This window comes from Panthera pardus, unplaced genomic scaffold (assembly GCF_024362965.1).
Source record: "Panthera pardus isolate Hobbes unplaced genomic scaffold, ASM2436296v1 HiC_scaffold_15, whole genome shotgun sequence".
In the NCBI taxonomy this organism is placed as follows: Eukaryota; Metazoa; Chordata; class Mammalia; order Carnivora; family Felidae; genus Panthera; species Panthera pardus.
The window spans coordinates 82,956,343-82,979,425 of record NW_026526710.1 but is presented as its reverse complement, the minus strand read 5'-3'; the positions used below and the strand labels follow the sequence as shown (position 1 = coordinate 82,979,425).

At 40.4% G+C, this 23,083-nt stretch overlaps 1 protein-coding gene across 10 annotated transcripts in view; it reads left to right on the top strand.

Moving 5' to 3' along the window:
• The window catches only part of NETO1 (neuropilin and tolloid like 1), a 126,764-nt gene that overhangs the window by 2,788 nt on the left and 100,893 nt on the right, over positions 1-23,083 (top strand). For all 10 annotated transcript variants that reach the window (XR_008422317.1, XR_008422316.1, XM_053902832.1 and 7 more), the window contains exon 4: positions 6,056-6,304. Coding sequence is in view for 8 of the 10 variants with exons in the window: in XM_053902832.1 (XP_053758807.1) it covers positions 6,056-6,304 (249 nt within the window). In the remaining 2 variants the exon portion in view is untranslated. The remainder of the gene's footprint in view (positions 1-6,055; positions 6,305-23,083) is intronic.

The window sequence follows — 23,083 nt, the reverse complement described above, 5'->3', positions numbered from 1 at the left end:
GTTAATTTTGCAGTTGGTTTAATTGATCCAGAATTCTAAATTAGTGGAATGGAGGCACAGGTTGGCATAATATTGCCTAACGTACAATGGTTTTGAAACTAGTATTTCATTGGCCAACAGTTAGTAGAATAACCTGTACAGTTGTTAGTGTTTCGTTAATAAAATACAAAAATACATATTTATGTCAAAAATAAATCTATAATCATGGTCCCAAACAATCTGAATGATAGTTGCCTTAATTTGTGCTAACAAGTGACATTATCATACTTGAATGCCAAAGTCAGGATTCCGAATTATGATGCTTCTTCTCATCATTCTCTTTCCTGACTCAAAAGATAAATAGTGCTGAAAAAGAGATTCATTTCTCTTCGAACATTTCCAATTTCCATTACCCTTGTAGACACCACTCGATTAAGTACAGCTTTCTAAAATAAATGATCATTTCATCTCGTGATGAAGATTTCAACATCACAAGTGTGAATACCTAATAGCCCCAAACCTGCAACCCTTCCCGCCCACACAGGCACAGACAGATTGGTCTACCTTAATGAAAAAGACAGTATATGTTCAATATCTGCTTCTAAATGAGGGGCATGTTCATTTGGTAGATGTTTCAGAGAAGAGGCTTTCTGTTTAACTGCTTTCAAGAACTTCTATCTAGAGGGACACCTGGGTGGCTCAGTTGGTTAAGCGGCCGACTTCGGCTCAGGTCATGAGTTCGAGCCCCGTGTCGGGCTCTGTGCTGACAGCTCAGAGCCTGGAGCCTGTTTCAGATTCTGTGTCTCCCTCTCTCTGACCCTCCTCCGTTCATGCTCTGTCTCTCTCTGTCTCAAAAATAAATAAACGTTAAAAAAATTAAAAAAAAGAACTTCTATCTAGAAATGATTCTTTTATCTTTTTGTAACTTTTAAGCTAAGGATATTGCCCTTCTCCTTTTTGTGCGTGAGGTTGAACTTTTAGCAAAGATACACTGCACTCCACGAAGAAGGAAAGAGACTCAGCTCTGATCATAAAGGCTAAAACTGAGAAATGTGGGCTCTGGCAGTTTTATTTCTCAGATGATTGATAGAAAAGGAAACTGAAATATGGAAATTCTGGGTTAGACTTAGTTGTTCCCTTTATCAAGTTAGTATTACCTATCTATTATGTGTATATGTGCATGTATGCATAGATATGTATGTAAAATTTTCAAAGACCTTATCATAGGGTAAAACATTTAATCCTAGGGAGTAAGTTTTTTTTTTTTTTTTTTTTGGTCCTCATTTTATAGACAAGGAAACAGGCACAGAGGGGTTAAATGTCTTGGTTAAATTCACCTAATTCGTGTTTTGAAGAATCAGTATTTTAAAACTTCGAATTGTTAAAAAGAATAAAATCAATGACTTCTCTCATTTAAAGGATTAATTCAGAGGGAAAGTTTTGCGTATTAATTGTGCTTTCATGCCTATTAAAAAACATTGCTCGCATTTCAATCTCATGCGCATAGTCACATTCATTCTTAGTTATGGCAAGGACAAAACTTACAGTTGGGAAGTGGATAGAAGCTCCCGTGGCTATTGGTTATATTTCTACACCCTTTTTGAAGTACTCTATCCTAGCCATGGTTTTCCGTCCATGCATTTATTTAACAGATATTTTTTGAACAACTACTAAGAAGTAGCCACTCTTCTAGGCACAGTGTAGAGAGCCTTCAACAAAACAACCACGGTTCTTGCCTGTGGAACTTATAATATGGTCTGGGGACCATGCCCCTTCCAGTCAAAAATCTGAAGGCACCTCCCCCCCCAAACTAGCAGTGTTTGTTCGGAATAGGAGAAAGAAGACGAGGCTACAAGGGGGAGCAGGTGTTTTCACTCAGTTTTGTAAAACTTCCAGGAGAGAATTCTCTGTACAGAATGGCAGGTGCAGATGTGCTGAGATGTGGTATGATTGGGACCCACAGGGAGAATCGCGTGGGCTTCTGCGTAGGGTGAGGGGAGCGGCAGTGAAGAGGGGCTCAGGAGGCAGAGGGTCTCAGAGAAGGAGAACTTGGCACTCCATTGGCTCTACCCATGGATATCTGAACGTTACATTCTAGACAGTGGGATGTCACTGAAATAAATTACGTAGAGAACGAACCCGCCCTTTGGGGGAAGTAACTGAAGGAAAAGAAGCAAGCAGGAACTATTGTGAAAGCCCACGTAAGCCACAGGAAAAGCCTGACCCGCACAAGTGACGTTGGCTGTGGCACCAAAGGAAGAGATGAGAGGTATTTAGGAAACTGAGTTGTGAGCGGCTGGAGGTAGGGATGGGAGATAGGAAATCCCAGGACGATTCCAAAGTGTTTGGCTTGGAGACATATAGAGGGAGGTAAAGGATACGGGTGGAGAAGGAGTGTTTAAAGGAAAATTAATGGGCTCCATTTTGGTGTTTATGGAGATGCCTCATAAAGACATTGGGTATGTGAGTTTTCAGCTCACTGGAGAGCTCTTTGCCGAAAATAGATTAGAGGTCATAAATATAGACTGTGGTTGAGGCTCTTAGTATGAATGAAATGATCCAGAGAGAGCATTTGGAGCACTGGTTTTTTTTTTTCTTTTTTAAATCTTTCAGAAAATACCGATGCCCGGGTCTGCCCCCAAGAACTCTGGCTCAGTTGGTCTTTGCTGGAGCCGCAGGTAGCATTACGTTGCGATAGCTCTCCATTGGGATGCCAGTGGCCCCAGAGCACTGGTCTGGAAAGAGCAGAAAGAAGATAAGGGAATAGTCTTCTGAAAAACAGCGTGTAGGGGATGGGAGAGTAAAGGAAAGGATGACAGGGAGGCGGTGAAGGACAAGCCAGGGAGATGGACCGGAGACGAGGCGAAAGAGGCCTCAGTACCTAGTGCAGGTGACATTTCAGGAAGAAGGGAGAAGCCGAGGTGCCAGTTGTGACGGCCAACAAACCTGAGGTAAAAGCGAACACATGTATTGCATGAGGCCCCTGAGACGCTGTTAGGGAGACACTTGAGGAGGTGTGCACTCGGTGCCCTAGCAGGCGTGGGGGCCGGCTCCCAGCGGACGGAGGTGTGGGTGTGGGTGGTGTTGATGGACCCAAGGTGGAAAGGCAGTTACTTTCTTCGTCTCTCCGTCTTCTTGCAGCGGGGGCAGACTGTCATACTTAATTCTGAAAGGAAGAGCCTGTTCTGTAGGAAAAGGTGCCTTGAAAGTACAAGAGAGGGCTAAAGGATTGGCTAAGTTTCTGGAGGTAAGGTGAGGTTCTGGTAAACACAGGTGGCGTCCCAGTCACAGAGAGGAAGACTCCTCGCATGGATCTCAGGTTGTCCTAGAATTCCCTCCAATCAGAGGCCATATTCTGTACCTATGTTCAGGTGAAAGCGTCCAGAGTTTTCAACGCGCCCAATGACACGGTAAGACTTCTCGAAAAGGAACTTCCGATTAACATACCAGATGACTTGCAGAAGATGTTACAGAGAAAGGCAGCCGTGAATTGAGAGATTTGAAGGGAAAGAACATGTAAGTGTAGGGAGTTGGACTTAGCTTCCAATGGCTTACGTGCACCATAAGCCGTTGTCTTGAACTACAACCACGTGCTCTTTGTTTGTTTGGTTATAAGTAGGCTCCATGCCCCGTGTGTGGAGCCCAATGCAGGGCTTGAACTCAGGACTCTGAGTTCAAGACATGAGCTGATATCAAGAGTTGGACGCTTAACTGACTGAACCACTCAGGAGCCCCTATGACATCCTTCTTTTTAAAACGTTATTTTACTGCCTTCTAAAATTCAGTTAGTGGGATTTCGTGTATGAGCGTGTGTGGTTGACGTCTGCACGATGGACCAAAGGAAAGTGAACTGTCCGCGTGTAGTCCTGCCTAGGGAAAGCCATAACGCTGGTATGTGTCCTGATGGAACATTGAGAGGTTTGTTCATCCACGTTGGAGGGAACTTAAGTGACGATGAAAATGAAGGAAATGTAAGTGAATTCGTGTTCGATGACCATGCATTTCTTAATAGCGAAAAATAGATGGATATTTGTTGATCAACAGATTTTTATTAAGTAAGTTAGCACAGGGCTGCTCTCTTTGCTTTAAGGTTCCCTAGCCGTACATTATTCACATCAGAAAGAAATATCCTATATTCTGAAATCGTTTATTTCCTTCGGAAACTTATATTGCCTTGCCAAAGAGGAAATGAACCAGCAGGCACATTCTATAAGATGGTAATAGGTATAAATGTTATACTGAATGCTAATACATATATGGGTCCAGTGTCTTAAGCCTTTGCCTTTTTGTTATTGAACTAATAACCTTGAAGGGAAAAAAACATAGTTTTCCAAGTGATGTCTTAGGATATTTTCCAATTCATAGATTTAAAAAAACATCACTGGAACTTCATCAAATCTGTCATTAGGTAGTAACTACATTTGTTGCCCTTTGTGAATATATGTTACTGGTAGATAAAATCATCCCTGGTTTTGCCGGTAAGAGCAGTAAATGTCTCTTTTCAATGTCCAAAGACTCATAAACATTTTTAGAGATTAAAAATAATCCCCAAAAGAGTCTTATAACACGCATTGACCTTTAACCAAATGAGCTTCAGTTTTATCCTCGGGGATCATCAGGGTTATATTTTATTCTGTAAGTCTCTAATTTCCAAGTCATCGTGTATCTCAGTTCTCTATCAATTTTTGACATCCATGCACACAAGGCTTTAATTTTAAAGCCATCAAGGGTGATATTCAATACATATTTAAGAACTGGTGTGGTGGGGACAGCAGTCGTTTGGAATCATTACCGACCACATGGGGATCAGGCCTTCCTTGTGCCAGGTCTTAACTTTGAAGTTTCTGGAGGGCGTTGGTCCCCGAAGAGGGCCACATGGCAGGGAAACACTCAAAGGACTCGAGGCAACAGCTGTTTACTAACTAGGATAAATATGTGCGGATATTTCGACAACTGTTATGGCCATTCTGGGGTATCCTGGCTGAATATCAATCTGGAGTGCCAGGATTTTGAGCTGTTTTGGACATGACAAGGGAGGAATGGAAGGGTGCTAGCAAATGCATTCATGTAGAGGTTTATAGAGCCACTGGCCCTCTGAGGCTCTTCCTAAGAGAGCTATCAAAACGGTTATGGAGATAAGCTCGTTTACTCTTCTGCCCCAAAGAGGTATTTTTTTCTTTTTTCTTTTCTTTTTTCTTTTTTTTTTTTGAGAAATCCTCAATGATAAGTACTGTGCTGAGTGCTGAAATACGAAGGTGAATAGATTTTTGTCTTTCGTGAGTATATTTAGAGAGATGGTTCTTTAAAGCAAGAGTTTCCTACACAAACGGGAGTTGGCGAAATTGGAGACCGATACTCCAGAAAGTGGCAAAATACTTGAAAGTCTGAAAGAGCATGAGGCCTTCGAAAACACCTGTGCCTCAAGCGGCCTCAGCTTGGGCTGTGTCTGGAGGGGAAGATCCTGGAGGAGTGAAGTGTAGGACCCGTAAAGGTCCTGCATGTCAAGTGCATTGATCTTTTTCCTGTAGCTGATAGAGAGTTGCTGAATAAGTTTAAACCTGCGGGTGCCGTGGTAAGGTTTGTGCTGTAGAAAAACTACTCTTAATATCTTCGTATGTGCGCTTGGGTGCAATCGATACATCTCACGGGGACTTTTCGAATGTTTGGATAACTCTGTGCTGAACGATTCTTAAGTGGTTTTTGACCTCAAAACTGGATACTTCGGCAAATACGGGAAAAGGGACAGAAAGAGGTCTTTCTGTTTACTAAGCCCGATGGTAGTGGTCTTTCACAAAAGCACGGTGATCATCGGGTCTGTGTTAGATATCTAAATGGTCATTTTGTGTCTGAATAATGTTTTGTGCAACATCATCAATTTTAAGGAGCATCCCTGAGACATTCTTACGGGAACGTTTTCCCTTAGAAGGCTAAGTGTGACAGACTTGCTTTGTGCTCCCATGATGTCAGACTCAGAGTTTGATAGAAGATCTACAGATAAAATTGGAAGTCGCGTCACAGAAATCAAACTAAAGACTTAAAAAACGGCCTCCTAGACATACTCTTTCCTTTTTTTCAGCTGCCCCAAGACAGTGCATTGAACTTTACTTTGATGAAAAGTACTCTATTGAGCCGTCTTGGGAGTGCAAATTTGATCACATTGAAGTTCGAGATGGACCTTTCGGATTTTCTCCAATAATTGGACGTTTTTGTGGACAACAAAACCCACCTGTAATAAAATCCAGTGGAAGATTTCTATGGATTAAATTTTTCGCTGATGGAGAGCTGGAATCTATGGGGTTTTCAGCTCGATACAATTTCACACCTGGTAAGTAAGGGTTTGTTTGTTTGTTTGTTTGTTTGTTTTTTCATACAATTATTTTTCTCTTCCTTAGTTTTCTGTCCTCATAGTATAAGAACATTTGTAAGACGGCTTCATAGGTTTTCAAAGAATTTTCTAGTTCTATTCAACATCACACCTACCGTGCTTTCTCTTTTCATTTTGTAATGAAATGAAATTTCCTGAACGGAAAATAAATTTTCCTTAAAATTTAGCCTCCACTAGAGGTGAAGTGTAGTGACTCAGGGGTCTGTATGATCATCAGGAGCACAGTTAATTAAATGGACTTCCATTATGCTGAAATGTGTAATTTGAGAGGTGACTTGTAATAAAGAAACTAATTACAGTATACATTGAATCCCTATAAACTTGAAAAGACAATTGTAGTGTAAAATGTATCCATCTAAATGATCTTTGGAGAGCTTGAATAAAAAATTCTTTTGTTCTGAAAATTATAATTTTTAAGGCAAATGGATCTTAGCATAAAGCAGTCTAATCCCTTTTTAGAAATGCAAATTCCTAACAGTTGTGATGAAAGCCAGAGGCCCTTAGCAGCCAAATATTCATTTGCTGCAGACATTATCCGTCATTATATAATTATTCATCCTGGGTCCATTTTCCTTTTCACCTGCTAATATTAAAAAAAAAAAAAAAAGGGTCTATGATGTTGACTGGCTCACTTGATGATGAGTTGTCATTTATTACAATAAAAATTGGTTATCACCTTTTTAAATTGCAGCGTCAGGCTGAAGCGATTTGACATTTGATGAAGTACAGTCCTTTTTTTTTTAATGGAAAGATGACTCAAACTTACCTGAAGCGCATTATTTCTATATGATTACATATATTTTTAGTTTGTGTGGGTTGCTTTACTGAGGCGGTAACAGGCATAGGTGACATTGGAAGATGCGTAAAATTTGTTGGGGTTTCTATTCTATGTTACACAGGTAACATAAGAGCAGGGTTCTGCTGCTCAGGTGAAGCGCTACAATTTTAAAAATAATTAATATGAGATTAACGATGACTGTCGTTATGATATTATGGTTTATGTCGAATAGGTCATGTATTGACAGCGTTGTACGTATCAACCTCAAGCATTAGGAATGTTTTTATAGTATCACTAAGAGATATTGTGGTTTTAATTGTGCTTTGTTGATACTGGATCCTTCACAGGAAGCAGGAGTATTTCACCCTGGCGATCAGACTAGCTTGATGTGCTCCAAAAAGTTGCAGACGCTGAGATTATTTTAACTAGTGCTTGAGTTGTGAATGGAAATACATTTTTTTTCTTAACGGATAGTTTTGGGCACAGCCAGGACTTAAAGATAGGTCTAGGTTTTTGTACGTTATATTTTCATCCTGGGATTGGAGATCAGGGGGATAGTGTCTAGGACTTAAGACTCAGGTTGTAGAAAGTTGTCGGGTCCACTTTATCAGCGTTAAGCGAGGCTATCCACATTTCTAGCTCTGGCGGAGATCACATAAATGGTGGAGCCCAGTCTGCTTTTCCAAGGGTTTTGAAAAGCCACTGTGTTCCCTGAGCAATGTTCTTTGTGCCTTGTTTCTTTAGAGCCCCTTTTACTTTATCTGTATACAAAAGGGGATTTCACTGCCATGAAGGACTGGATCAGAAAGGAACGAAAGGAGATGGTTCCGTGAAATTGAGGATGAGTTACGGATGGGATGGACTGAGGCTTCTGTTTCCACTCAGATAAAGGAGAGTAAACTAAGTGCAGGGGGAGGCGCACACTTGGCATATGAAGGAACAGTGGGACCATAAAAGGGAGACTTGTAAAACTTCCATGACTGCAGACTCTGACGTTCCGTGGCCCAAGGCCATTGCCTGAGTGGCACAGTAATCTGCTACTCATTCCATAAAGAGCCAGTATTGAGGAAGCCAATTAGTTAATGAAAGAGGAAGGGGGCAGGGATTAGTAATCATTTAGACAGCGTTTAGGGAATAGGGGGTCAGGCAGGCTTCGGTTTAATTTGGGTTAATTTGGACTGGGGACGATGCTTTAAGTGGTGATTTGGCGAAACTAAAGCCATAGAGTTCCTGAAGTCAACGTCATGACTTAAAAGTCGAAAGCCTTGCCGCAGTCACCAAGGCATCCAAATGGACCAGGCATTGGAGGGGAGAGCCCCGCCCACCAGGTCACTTGCAGAGCTGGACCCCAGCACAGCTGTGAGGAACACTGGTTTGGGGACACCATCGGGCCTCAGCCCTGGCTTTCTTATTTCTGGCCTGCTGTAAACTGTGGACATGATCCTTAATGTTCGGTGCCTCAAAATTTCAGTTGATAAAATAGGGACAATACTGACCACCTGTTTTTTGGATTGTTTGAACACTGGCCGCCTGCCAACCCATGCATCCTTGTGGATTTTTCACTTCAAATACGAGATCTCAACTATCAGTAGCTATTGTTTTTATTAATTTGATCATGTGTTCTTTAAGAACAAAGTAGGGATTGGCATCGTTTATTGGGAGAACAAGTATCCCTGAATTTTTCATTTACAACTGCTCCTTCTCTGCTTTGGGGAGTGAATGTGCGAAAGCAGTACCTGTAAGATGTTACTTTTCCTTGTTAGCTTGTTTATGTGGGTCTAGGCCTCCTTGTGGGGGTTATAGTTATGCCTGATGGCAAGTCATCAAAATCGTCAAAGAAGAAATAGCAGTGGGAAGGCCAGGTGGTCTTTATTATTGTTATGAATTTACTACGATCTGGAATCTCAGTCTTAATTTATAGTCTCAGAAACATGAAGTCAACACACTGAGAATGTACTCACATTTAGGAATTAATCATATCAACCAAGCTAAAAAGGCTGAATATACATATGTCTGTGTACACGTTGATACATGGTACACACACACACACACGTACACATGTGTAAAAATATATGCCTTTTTAATAAGAATGCTTCAAATCACACAGCCCAGTTTTTCTTGTAAGCAAACATAGACACATACACAGAAACAGATAGAAATGTTTCTATTTCTTAATATCTGAGTCTCTGACTTTTCTTCCTATACGGCTTTAAAAAAAACAGCCTTTTAGTTTGGGACTCTTATGTTCCTAGTAGCTCTGCTTCTGGACTGGTGGTGGATGGGAGCTGGCTACCTAGAGGTCATGTGTGGATATGCAGTGTACGAGGGCAGAGCCAGGGACGATGCCATGGAAACACTCTTAAAGGGGTATTTCCGGGGCACCCGGGTGGCTCAGTCTGTTGAGCATCAGACTCATGATCTTGGCTCAGGTCATGATCCCAGGGTCTTCAGATCGAGCCCCGCGTTGGGCTCAGTGCTGATTGAACAGAGCCTGCTTGGGATTCTCTCCCTCTCTCTCTCTCTCTTGCTCTCTCTCTCCCTCTGTCCCTCTCTCTCTTTCACACTCTGTCTTTCCTTTAAAAAAAGGGCAGGGGGGGTATTTCCTATATCTCGTGACACATTGAACTAGTCCTCACTTTTTATTTCATGGATTATGGCTACTTTTGGATACTGTGTCAGTGCCCAGGCCACAGGGCACTGATGAATCACCTAGGGAGTAGTCGAGCACGCATAGGGTTGTGAGGGTGGGCAACATGACACAGGAGTCGGCTGAGTCTGGTCCTGGGATCTGCAGAAACCAGGGACAAGGGTGAGGCCTGGAGAAGGGCAAAGGGGCCTCACTGATACTCTCCCACTTCTGAGAAGAGGGATGAGTTCAGAATCCCTGAAAATGTTAAAAGCCACATGATGGGAAGTTTGGTAGCCCACAGATAATTTAGTGAGAAAACATAGAAAAGTGCTCATAGTAATAAAATGATATCGTTTTCTCATCTTATAGGACATTTTTTTTAATCTTAAAGATTTAAATCAAATGTCCTGCAGAAAAATGAATAATGATTAGCCTAGGCGGGGGGTGGGGAAGAACGAGGAAGAATTGAACGGGCCGAGATGGAGATACAGTGAAAATTTATTAGCACTATTATTAACACTTTCATTTTTGAAAAAGAGGCTGTATTTTTTGGTACTACTTAGACAAATACAAGTACTCAAGCTAAAAAAAAAAGAGACAATACTGTAGTTGGTAATTTTTAAATGAGTTTTCAGAGCAGAGGAATACCCTTTCTGTGTAATCCACATTTTTTTAAAACTCAAACTGAGAATGCTTTCCACGTAGAAAATAATTCTCCCTTACAGTACAGCCAGCTGCCTACATGCTTCAGTGTTCTTTACCCCTGGAAAATATAAACAAAGGAGAAACCTGTAACATCTGCTCTGTGCCCAGCCCAGTAGCATTAGGAGGGACTTTATTCAATCTTAAGGAAGAAAAACATGCAGGATGCTATCTCTTGGGGAAAGTAATCCTTCCAATCTCTATTTAGGAACAACTATCTTTTGTGAGCTTTGAACTTTCCTTTCTAGTGGAGACATTTTCTGCTAATCACAGGCATATAATGCAATGTTTGTGAAATCTTCCTCTTTTGCCGATCTTTTTTTCTGAGCTGGTTTTATGAAACACACCCTCTACATGCCCGATGAGAGAGGTGCAGTAGTCAGGTGCTGCCATGGAAGGGAGTGGTGTTGTTAAATATATTGCAATTATTATGATACTTTGTACTTAAACAGAAGCTTTCATCTGAGAGCTCAGAGTGTTTGAGGAACATTCTGCCCAATTCCTAGCTTCTTCTTAGACTCCAGGCCGATTGACATCAAAGGCAATGGAAAGGACGCAGTGCAGTGCAGTGATTTAAACTGAGTGTTCTAAGATTTCTACGCATGTTAAATGAAATATATTATTAGGTAAAATATTGTCATGGACTCGATGTTATTTTAATTATCCAGTGTGGTGCTTTTCTTCTTATTTGAAATGTGAATGCATGTGTGAGTATTAGCCATATTGACAGCTCCTAAATTTTCTTCTCTATGTAATCAGAGTTCTGATACATGGTTTGGTAAGAAAGAAAAAAAAAGTAAGTGCTTACATCTATTTATCTATATCATTTTCTCAACGACTGAATTTTAATTTTGCAGTAAGAGCTGAAAGAATAAAAGGCTGAAGTTGAAAGAAGGGCTTGATTTGATTAATACAAGATTGAATGAGTTTAGATCAGATAGCATTGTGTGGTCTTTCTATTATATTTACACTGTAGACCCGAAATAGTCTAAATTCAGCACAGCAAAGGCTGTCAGACAGAAAAGTTATGAAACAGAGTCACAGTTCCTCTTTTATTTTACTGAGGTACCATTGCCATGTAACATTGTGTTAATTTCAGATGTACAACATAATGATTTGATATTTGTATACACTGGGAAATGATGATGATAAGACTAGTTTCCCTGTCACCATATACAGTTATATAATATGCAATACATTATTATTGACTACTGTCCCCGTGGTATACATTACATCCCTATGACTCGTTTATTTTATGACTGGAAGTTCATACCTCTTGATCCCCTTCTCAAATGTCACCCCCCCAAATCCCCTCCCCATCCGCCCCCCACCCCCGGCAACCATTAATTTGTCCTTTGCTTCTGTGAGTTGGGTTTTATTTTATTGTGGTTTTTTTTGAATCCACACATAAGCGAAATCATACAGTATTTGTCTTTCTGTGTCTGATTTACTTCACGTAGGATAATGCCCTTAAGGTCCATTCATGTTATCACAAATGGCAAGATCTCATTCTTTTTATGGCTGAGTAGTATTCCACTGTGTGTGTGTGTGTGTGTGTGTGTGTGTGTGTGTGTGTGAGTATTTGAATTCATCTTCTTTATTACATACATAATTTTATAATATTATATATACACATATACACACACACATATATACAATCTTCTTTATCCATTCATTCACTGATGGACACTTAGGTTGTTTCCATTTCTTGCCTATTATAATCAATGCTGCAAGGAACATAGAGGTGTATATGTTTTCAAATTAGTGTTTTTGTTTTCTTTGAATAAATACCCCGAGGTGCAATAGCTAGATCATATGGTAGTTCTATTTTTAGTTTTTTTGAGGAACCTCCATACTGTTTGCCAGAGTGGCTGAACCAATTTACATTCCTGTCAACACCAACTGTTTTTATTTCTTATCTTTTGGATAATAGCAAGTCTTGGAGATGTGAGATGCTATCCATGGTGGTTTTGATTTGCATTTCCCTGATAATTAGTGACGTTGGACATCTTTTTATGTTGGCCATTTGTATGTCTTCTTTGGAAAAGTGTCTATTCAGATCCTCTGCCCATGTAAAAAAATCAGATTATTTGTTTTTTGTTATTGAGTTGTATGATCTCTTTATATATTTTGTATATTAACCCTTTATCAGATACATGATTTGAAAATAGCTTCTCCTAACCCATAGCTTGCTTTTTTATGTTGTTGATGGTTACTTTACTGTGCAGAAGGTTTTAGTTTGATACAATTCCATTTGTTTATTTTTGCCCTTGTTGCCATTGCCTTTGGAGTCAGAGCCAAAAAAAAAAAAAAAAAAATCACCAAAGATTATGTCAAGGGGTTTACTACCTATGTTTTATTCTAGGAGGTTGTATGATTTCTGGGCATATATTTGAGTCTGTAATCCATTTTGAACTACTTTTTGTGTGTGGTGTAAGAGAAGGGTCCAGTTGCTTTCTTGTGTGTGGCTGTCCCATTTTCCCAGCACCATTTATTGAAGGGACTGTCCTTTCCCCATTGTATATTCTTGCCTCTGTCATAAGTTAATTGACTGTATATGTGTGAGTTTATTTCTGGGCTCTCTGTTCTGTTTCTTGATCTGTGTGTCTGTTTCTATGCCGACGCTATGTTGTTTTGATTACTATAGCTTTGTAATGCAGTTTGAAATTAAGGACTGTGATGCCTTCAGCTTTGTTTTTATTTCTCAAGATTTCTTTGGCTATTTGGGACCTTTGTGGTTCATAGGAATTTTAGGATTATGTGTTCTCTTTCTCTGAAAAACGCCAGTGGGATTTTGATAAGGAGTTCATTGAATGGATAGGTTACTTCGGCTGATATGGATATTTTAACAATATAAGTTATTCCGATCCATAAGCACAGAATATGTTTCCATTTATTTGTGTCTTCAGTTTGTTTCATCAATGTCTTGTAGTTTTCAGTGTATCGGGCTTTCACCTCCTTGGATAAATTAATTCCTAGCTATTTTTTTGAAGCAATTATGAAGGTTTTTTTTTCTTAATTTATCTTTCTGACAGTGTGTTGTTGGTGTATAAAATGCAACAGATTTTGTTATTAAGTTTGCATGCTGTGACTTTACTATGTTCATTAATTAGTTCTAACGGTTTTTTGGTGGAGTTTTCAGCACTTTCCATGTATACAATTATGTTGCCTTCCAGTAGTGACAGTTTCGTTTCTTCCTTTCCAATTCGGATGCCTTTTATTTCTTTTTTTGCTCCAGATAAGACTTCCAACACAATGTTGAATAAAAATGGAAAGAGTGGGCCTTCTTGTCCTGTTCCCAATCTTACAGGAAAGGCTTTTGGCTTTTAACCATCGAGTATGATGTTAGCCGTGGGTTTGTCATATAGAGCTTTTAGTATGTTGATGTACATTCCCTCTTTACTTGCTTTGTTAAGAGATTTTATCATAAGTGGATGTTGCATTTTGTCATGTGCTTCTTCATCTTTTTGAGATGATCATATAATTTTTATGCTTTATTTTGTTAATGTGGTGAATTATATGGATTGGTTTGTGGACATCGAACCATCCTTACAACCCTGGGATAAGTCTTGCTTGGGCATGTTATATACTGATCATTTTTACTTAATTCAGTTTGCTAATATTTTGTTGAGGATTTTGCACTTGTGTTCATCAGAGATAATGACTTTTAATTTTTTCTTTCTTTCTCTTTCTTTGTTTCTTTCTTTCTTTGTTTCCTTGTTTCTTTGTTTGTTTGTTTGTTTCTTTGTTTCTTTCCTTCCTCCCTCCCTCCCTCCCTCCTTCCCTCCCTCCCTCACTCCCTCCCCCCTCTGTTCCTCCCTCTTCTTTCTTTCTTTCTTTCTTTCTTTCTTTCTCTCTCCTTTTTTTTTTTCTTTTGTGGGGTGTCCTTGTCCGGTTTTGATTTTAGGGTAATACTGGCCTCATAAAATCAGTTAGCATTTCCTCCTCTTCAATTTTTTGGAAGATAGATATAAAATCTTCTTTGAATGTTTAGTAGAATTCACCATCTGGTCTTGGATCTTCCTTCATTGAGAGGTTTTTGATTACTGATTCCCTCTCCTTGCTAGTGATTGGTCAATACAGATTTTTTACTTCATGATTCCATCTTGGAAGACTGTATGTTTTTAGGAATTTATCCATTTCTTCTAGGGTGCCCAATTTGTTGGTGTATGACTAGGCACGGTAGTCTTTTATGATCTTTTGTATTTCTTTGGTCACTTGTAATTCCCCTCTTTCATTTCAGATTTTTATTTGAGCCCTCATTCTTTTTTCTTTGTGAGTAGAGTTAAAGGTTGATCCATTTTGTTGGTCTTTTCAAAGAACTAGCTCCCAGAAATGATTGCTCTTTTCTCTGGTCTTTTTCGTCTTTATTTCATTTATTTCCACTCTGTTTCTATTACTTCCTTTCTTCTGCTAATGTGGGGCTTCATTTGATCTTCTTTTTCTAGTTCTTTAGGTGTAACATTAGATTGGTTATTTGATATTTTTCTTTTTTTTTAAATTTTTTAATGTTCTGTTTATTTTTGAGAGAGAGAGAGAGAGACAGAATGTGAGTGGGTTAGGGGCAGAGAGAGAGGGAGACACAGAAGCTGAAGCAGGACACAGCACAGAGCCATCAGCACAGAGCCCAATGCGGGGCTCGAACTCATGAACCGCGAGATCATGACCTGAGCTGAAGTCGGACTCCCAACTGACTGAGCCCCCCAGGCGCCCCTGAAATTTTTCTTGTTTCTTAAAATAGGCCTGAATTGCTATGAGTTCTTAGAACTGCTCTTACTGCATCCAGTTGAATTTGGTAAGTTGTATTTTCATGTTCATTTGTCGCAAGGTAGTTTTCGATTTCTTTTTTTGACCCATCGTTGTTCCGTAGCATGCTGTTTAATCGCCTCGTGTCTGTGATTTTTCCAGGTTTGTTTCTGTGATTGATTTTCGGCTTCATACATTTTGGGTCAGAAAAGATGCTTGATATGTTTTTAACCTTCTTAAATTTAAATTTAAATTTATTGAGACTTGTTTTGTTGTTCTTTTCTATTCTTTGCTTCTTTTCTTGTTCTCTTCTGTTGTGGCTCCATGTCTTTCTTTGGTGGGATGCTCAGATTTCATTCTTAGTATCTTTCGTGGCTCTGTAGGTTTTTGCCTTGTGATTACCGTGAAACGTACATATCAGTTCATAGGTACCAGTCTATTTTAAGTTGAGAGCAGGCTGAGTTTGAATGCATCCTGAAGCTCTATGTATATACTCTTTTCTATGCTTTGTGTTTTTGATGTCGCATTTTACATCTTTTTCTTTTCTGTATCCCTTACCTAATGGTTGTAGTTATGGTTATTCCTACTACTTTTGTCTTCTAACCTTCATGCTAACTTTATAATTAGTCCATGGCGTTTACTTTTACCAGTAAGGTTTTTAATTTTATGTTTCTTTGCTACTAATTAACGCTATTCATTTTCTGCTTAAGGAAGTCCCTTTAACACTTCTAATAAGGCCAATTTAGTGGTGGTGAACTCTCTTAGTTTTTAAGGAAAACTTGGTATCTCTCCCTCAATTCGGAATGATAGCCTTGCTGGATAGAGTGTTCCTGGTTAGAAGTTATTTGCTTTCAGTACTTTGAACAGAACATGACAGGCTCTTCTGGCCTACAAAGTTTCTGCTGAAAAATCTGTGGATGGTTTTGCAGACATTCCCTTGTATGTGATAAGTTGTTTTCTCTTGCGGCTTCTAAGATTCTTTCTTATCTTTTACTTTTGAGATGTACCTATGATGTGTCACGGTGTTGATCTCTTTGGGATCATCTTATTTGGGATTCTCTGGGACTCCTGGACCTGGATGTCTGTTTCTTACAGCCCTTTGGACCTCTTGGATGTAAGCCCCGTTGATTTTTAAAGCCAGATGTTTCAGAGGCTCATCTCTCCAGTGCAGGTCCCAGGGGCTGGGATGCCTGATGTAGGGCTCAGGCTTCGTGTTCCTCAGTGATACATCCTGTGTCTGTGAGATTCCTCCTGCTCGTGCATTGCTGTGCTTGGGGGGTTTTGGGTGAAATCATATCTCTGCTGCTTCTACCTTTTTTAATATGGCCTCTTTGTCCTCTATTGTAGAGGAGCTGTCCCAGTAGTTTTCAGGTCTTTTTCCAAGAGAATTGTTCTGTATGTGACTGTCGTTTTGATGTGTCCCTGGGAGAGGTGAGTTCAGGGTCTTCGTATGACATCATCTTGAACCACATCTCACATTTTTTTTGGGGGGGGGTGGTTATTTTTTAAGAAATTGAATTTACAACTTGTGAGTCACAGAAGTGACAAAAATTTTAAGTGTGCAATGCGTCCCAGGGTATTCGTGCGGGGGCAGTTTTACCCATCCCTCGCTCCCACCTAGCCCATGACTTGGGTAATCTGATCTGTACAATACAGGGGTTAGGGGGAAGAATGAGGAATGAAGAGAGAGACAAAATGCTGTTTGGGCTCGGTGGGTGTTCAGGAGAGAAGTTGAGAGTGGGAGAGAGGATTTCCAGGATTAGCTGCCATCTGTGCAGAGAATACTGGAAGCAGTAACAAAGGAGAAAGAAGACTTTTACGAAGTTTCCTGCACAGAAAGAACGACTTCTTCCACTTCGTTCCTGGAGAGGCAGAGAAAAACGTTTTAAGTTGTTTATATTTATTTAGGGGTTAGTTGCTGGCACATGATTTTGAACATGGTACCTCTGGGACTGGACCGTGTGGAGACTCAGGCATAAGTTCTGTTGTAGATGTTTCTTTTCTTTAGATCTGCAACACTCCTTGGAATTCACCTCATTCTGCCTTTTCATTTCATAGATGAAGATACCAAAGGTCTTGATAAAATCTGCTGCCCGGGTTTATGACTCTGTGTAGAGGTTAAGTTACTCCTTGTTTGTCTATTACATAACAATTATGCTGATGCACCTTCTTCAAAGGGTAGAGATTATGACTTTAATTACATCACATACTGCAAGCACTTTTAGTACCGTTACAGTAGGAAGTTTAATTAAGGGGGAATACTGCATCCCTCACATTTTACCAGGAACCAGTGCTTGGATTTAAAAATCCATCTTTGTCGTGCCGTCTAAAATGTCTTTCAATGCACAATGACCAAAGAGACCCTGAACGAGTTGCCTCTGCCCCCTCTACCTGCATTAAAGACACTGCCCTTTCCACCCATCTGAGCCTGAAGTGTGTGATTCATTTCCTGTGCTCAAATATCTGCGATGACTGACATGCTCAGGTGCGTGCAGAATGCTCTCATGACTTGAAATCTGAGGCCCACAAGCTAAATACTCCAGGGAGATCTTCAGCGTCTCTCTCCCAGGGCTCCCACAATTCTTCTCGTTCCTAATGCTTGTCTCGTTGACCTTTTCTTGTAAAGCTAGTTGGTTCCAGGCATCAGCACCATTATTTCTCCGGGGCTGCTGTATACAGTTGTGCACATTAAGGACCCTCAGTTGAAGGAGAAGGAAGGGCAGATCCCACTTACATTCAGATACCTGGGGGCAGAGCTGTGTCCTGAAATCAATTCCACTTATTAATTTGCACAAAGGCCTCATAGGGACTGGCTGAGGCCATGCCTCGATCGAGCGTAGCATTACCTCTGTACCCACACGGTGGTCCCAACGTCAAAGGACCAGCCTCCACCTTTCGCTTAAATAGTCCTAGAGACTATTTTCTAGAGATAAATCCTATCATTTAAGCAAGGGGAACATTTAAAACACAAAGCGAAAGGAAGAAGTAAAGCATATGTTTTCTCTCCATTTTGCATCGTCACGGTTTGGGGAGAGGCGGGGTGTCTGTAGTCGCTCAGCTTCTTGGTAATCTAGAAAATTCTACCATTTAACTTACCATTGTATATTAAGAAGTATGCATTTCAGATTCCAAACATCTGATGTATTTTGCCTAAGAAAATATTATTACCTAATTTTTTAAACATGTTCTTTCTTAACAATTTGTATACAGTTTGAAGCTTATTGTTATTTTATTTTTATGCAAAAAATCAAGGAATTTTCAGGACAGCAACCCAGCATTATTAGTTTCTGGACCAAAAGTGTCTCCTTATTTTAGAATTTGTATGCCATTATAGCTCCTTATGTATAGCTCATGCAACTATTTTTTACATTAGTTTTTAAGTCTATTTATTTATTTATTGAGAGAGAGAGAGAGAGAGACCGTGAGCAGGGTAGGGCCAGAGAGAGAGAGGGAGAGAGAATCTCAAGTAGGCTTTGTGCTACCAGCAGAGAGCCCAACGCCAGGCTCAACGTCACGAACCCTTGAGGTCACGACCTGAGCCAAAGTCAAGAGTCCGACATTTAATCGACTGAGCCACCCGGGTGTCCCTCATGCAGCTGTTCTTGAAGTGAATGCACAGAATAACAGTTTGCACCAGGCTGTATTTGCAGTTACATTTATTCAGCAAATGTGCTGTAAAAATGCAGTAAATATAAGATACATATACTTGTATATGTACATATACTTGTACATATGTACATATGTACATATACTTGTATCTGTACATATACTTGTATCTTAAGATACATATACCTGTAGAAATTCACTATATACAAGGCTCTATCCTCCATACAATGAGTTTATAGTTTATAAGAAAACAAAAATCAGATAGACTGTAGTAGACAATGTCCCTATCTCCTCCTCCCTCCAAAAAGACATGTTTATGACCTAATCCCTGGAATCTGTGAATATATTTGGTTACTTGGCAATGGGAATCAAGATAATAGATTGGATCAAGGATACAAAGATTACTTTAATGCAGGGACATTAACTTGGATTATCTGGGAGGGCCTGATATAATCACCAAAGTTTTCAGCGTGAAAGAGGGAGGCTGAAAAGTCAGTGTCAGAACCATGTGATGGAAGAAAGAATCCAATGCCATTTCCGGCCTTAAAGGTGCAGGAAAGGCCCATCAGCCAAGGAGTGTGGGAGCCTCTAGAAACTGGAAAAGGCAAGGAATGGATTTTCCCCTCGAGCCTGCAGAAAGGAAAAAAAAGGCTTTGCCGTCAAATGGATTTCAACCCAGTGAGACTCATTTTTGATTTTTGACATTCAGAACTGTAACACAATACGTCTGTGTTGTTTAAATCTCTGAGTTCATAGTAGTTTGTTACATCAGCAGTGGACACAGATAGAGATGTCATGCCTGAGAGTAGAATGCTGCTGTACAAACTCATCTGAAAAAAAATGTGGACGTGGTTTTGCATCTGGGCAGTGAGCAAAAGCTGGGAGAATTTCGAGGAGAAGCATGACAGAAAAAGCTTCTCTTGCCTTAAACAGACTGTTAAGAGGTGCATGGATAACAACTTGGCCAAGGAGGACTCACAAGGAAATGAAGAGTATTGCACATAAAGCATATATGCCTTAAGGAATACGTATGTCATCATAAGCAAACTGCTGGTTGAAACGCCGATGTTCAAGGTGCCAATCTTGAGGACTCGGAAGGAAATGAGGAAGGTGTCCTTGGAAACAGGAGGAATAGAATTTCTTGTCGTGTTGAGTCAGAGAGATTAGCAGAATTGTGTCCTGGGGTCCTATGGAGAGCAGGACTTGGGTATTTAACTGAGGAGATCTCCAAGCAAAGTGTTGAAGGTTCAGCCTGGTTTCTTCCTTCTCGTGCTTTAGGAAAACACAAGAGGGAAGAGACTGTTTCAAGAACGAACTTTTAAACCAAAAGTAATTGAGGCTTAATGACTTGCTAGGTTACGAGCAATTCCAAAATTAAGAGATTCACTGCCTATTGAAATTTAGGGCTTCTTGGGATGGGGTTGGAAAAACATGCCGTAGGGAGAAAAACGAAGGTATGGCTGGGCAACCTTTTGCTAACCCTGTGGAAAGATAAAAACATCAAAATATTCAGTCTCATAAAAGGCTCTTTCAAATGATTAAGTGTGTGACTCATAAATCTCTTCAGTCATCTCAGCAAAGCCAAAAATAGAGATGGGATTATCTAGAAAAGACCTGTGGAGGAGACTCTTGGCTAATAGAGTGAATCTCGTGAATAAACAGGAGGCCCATGAGGTGGTTGAAAATGTTACATCAGCGGAAACGGTGCCATCTTGAACTTCAGGTCTTGAGACGGGATGAAATGAAAGGAAATGGTCAGTTCCCCCAATATCTACAGGTGAGAGACGGGATGATAAAACTCCTCAGCTACACACTTTCTACTTTCCATGAAAAAGGAAGGCTGATTCAGATGGACAGCCCCAAGCCCAGAGCATGGAGCCTTGAGCCCAGAGGTGGAGTTAAGAAACACAGAGGATAATTTCCAGGCCCCTGAAGCCAAGTGGAATTTTCCATATGGATTTCATGGTTGCTTGGGACTGCAAGGACTTCCTTTTCCTTTCATTTTCTCCCTTTTTGAAAAGAAATGTCTATAAATGTTACTGTATGTCTCCCTCACCATTGTGTTTTTGGAACGAGTAAGATGTTTCTTCTTGAGTTCAAGGTTCACAGATAGAATGTATACCCAGTGCCTCATCCATACCTGACGGAAATGATGCAGGTGTTGAGCTGCTGGGATTTGGACTTTGAGTTGATGCTATAATGGGCTGAAACTTTTGGGTGTCTTGGGATGGGATGAATGTATTTTGCATGTGGGATGGACTTGAATCTTGGTGGGCCACAAGCTAGACCATGATAAGAAGAATAATGGCCCACAAAGGTGTCTACATCCAGAAATCTGGAACCTGAGAATATGGTGTGTTACATGGCAAAGGGAAATTAAGGTTGTGGATAGAATTAAAGTTGCGAATCAGCTGATCCAAAGATAGGGAAATTATCTCAGATGATCTGGATGGGTCCACTGTAATCGTAAGGGTCCTTCCATACAGAAGAGGGAGGTGGAAGAATTGGTGTTGGAATGATATAATGCTCATGAGGAAGACTCAAGTGGCCATTGTTGGCTCTGAAGGTGGAAGGTGTCCGTGAGCCAAGGAATGTGGGAATCCTCTAGAAGCTGAAAAAGGCAAGGAACGGATTCTCTCCTAGAGCGTGCGGCAAAGGAACACAGCCCTGCCAACACGTTGATGTTAACTCAGTAAGATCCATTTCAGACTTGACATCCAGAGCTATAAGATGAGAAATATGTGTTGAAGACACTAAGTTTGCGATAATTTGTTATGGGAGCAAAAGGAAACCAATAATTTAGCATGTCACTAATTTTTTCAAAAGGTGTTTTGGAATTTGGGAAGTGATATCGAAAGTACGCAAAGGGAGGGCGCCTGGCTGGCTCAGTGGGAAGATCATGTGACTCTTGATCCCGGGGTTGTTAAGTTCAAGCCCCATGTTGGGTGCTGAGATCACTTAAAAATAAAATCTTGAAAGAAAGGAAGTAAGTAAGCGATGTAAGAATTCACTGTCGGGATGAAGAACATAGTACTTTTTGATTCTCTCAGTTCAAAATTTTAAAATACATTTTGGTCAAAATGCAGACTACCCAAGCCTTTCCGCTTGACTTTCCTACACACAAATTGACACTCTGTTTTTATGTGGATGTATCCGTGTGTGTGTGTGTGTGTGTGTGTATCATTTGATTTTATGTGAATGCCATCTTTATGCATAAATATGGCTGAAACCCCAACAAAATAATGACTTGCAACCCTTCCCAAAGATGTGCATGGGATGGTGGTATTTTTGTTGGTGGTAATAATAGCTATTTGTAGAACCTGGCACTCTTGAAGCCTCTGCCTCTTCACGGTGTATCTGCCTGATGTCTCTGCTTCAAAAGGGCTACGCTGTCTGTTCCTGCTTGCTCCGCTGGCCGGCTTCCCACCATTTCCACGGCTGTGCTGAGATGCTTGAAATTCTGCTTCAGTACATCCTTATGGCATTTTCCCTTCCCAGCGACTCCCAGACACTTCACTTCAACTAGACTACCACAAAGAATTACAGAGTGATTATAATCCAGTAGGACTCTCCACCATCAGCAAGGCACGTACCCACCAAAGAACGAAATTTGACTTCTTTAAGCAGGAAGACGTATTAGTCATAAATATGTCACTTCTGTTCTGTTCTCCGTTGATCATAACCCAAATCAGAAGACTGTGTTATTCCCTGGGAACGGCTCTTCTGAAATTTGCACTTCAAAGCCCCAAGGAGGTTCTCTAAGTGATTCAGAGAGAAGAGTGATACAGAAATCGGTGCTACCTTAACACCGCCCCAGATGCCATTACGCCTGCTGATGCAGTCAGAGGGGAAAGTGTAGCAGATTTGGCGGGCAAACAAAGTGGAATTGGTAGAATGGCCAATGGCTGTGCTGATGGAACTAGGGAAGAAGACGGTTGTCATGACAATGATGGGTAAAGTCTGAAGTTGAGGGTTTCCCCGGGCATTGCGGTGAATCTAACTTTGCAGAGACCTTCTGCCATAGATCGTTGGTTAACTGGTGAGAAAAGCATTCCCGGTTTTGGTTGCATGTGTATTTTGCTTCCTTTTAACGATAATTTGCAAAGTGTATTTCTATCTCCCTTTTACATTGAAAAGAAAACGATCATCTGAAAAGTAATACAGCCATGCTGCTTTTTTGCTGACAACTGTTTTTACCTTTTGTACTGTTTGTTATTTTCCTGGATTCTTCCTCTGCTTCTGCCTATCAGCCAGTCTT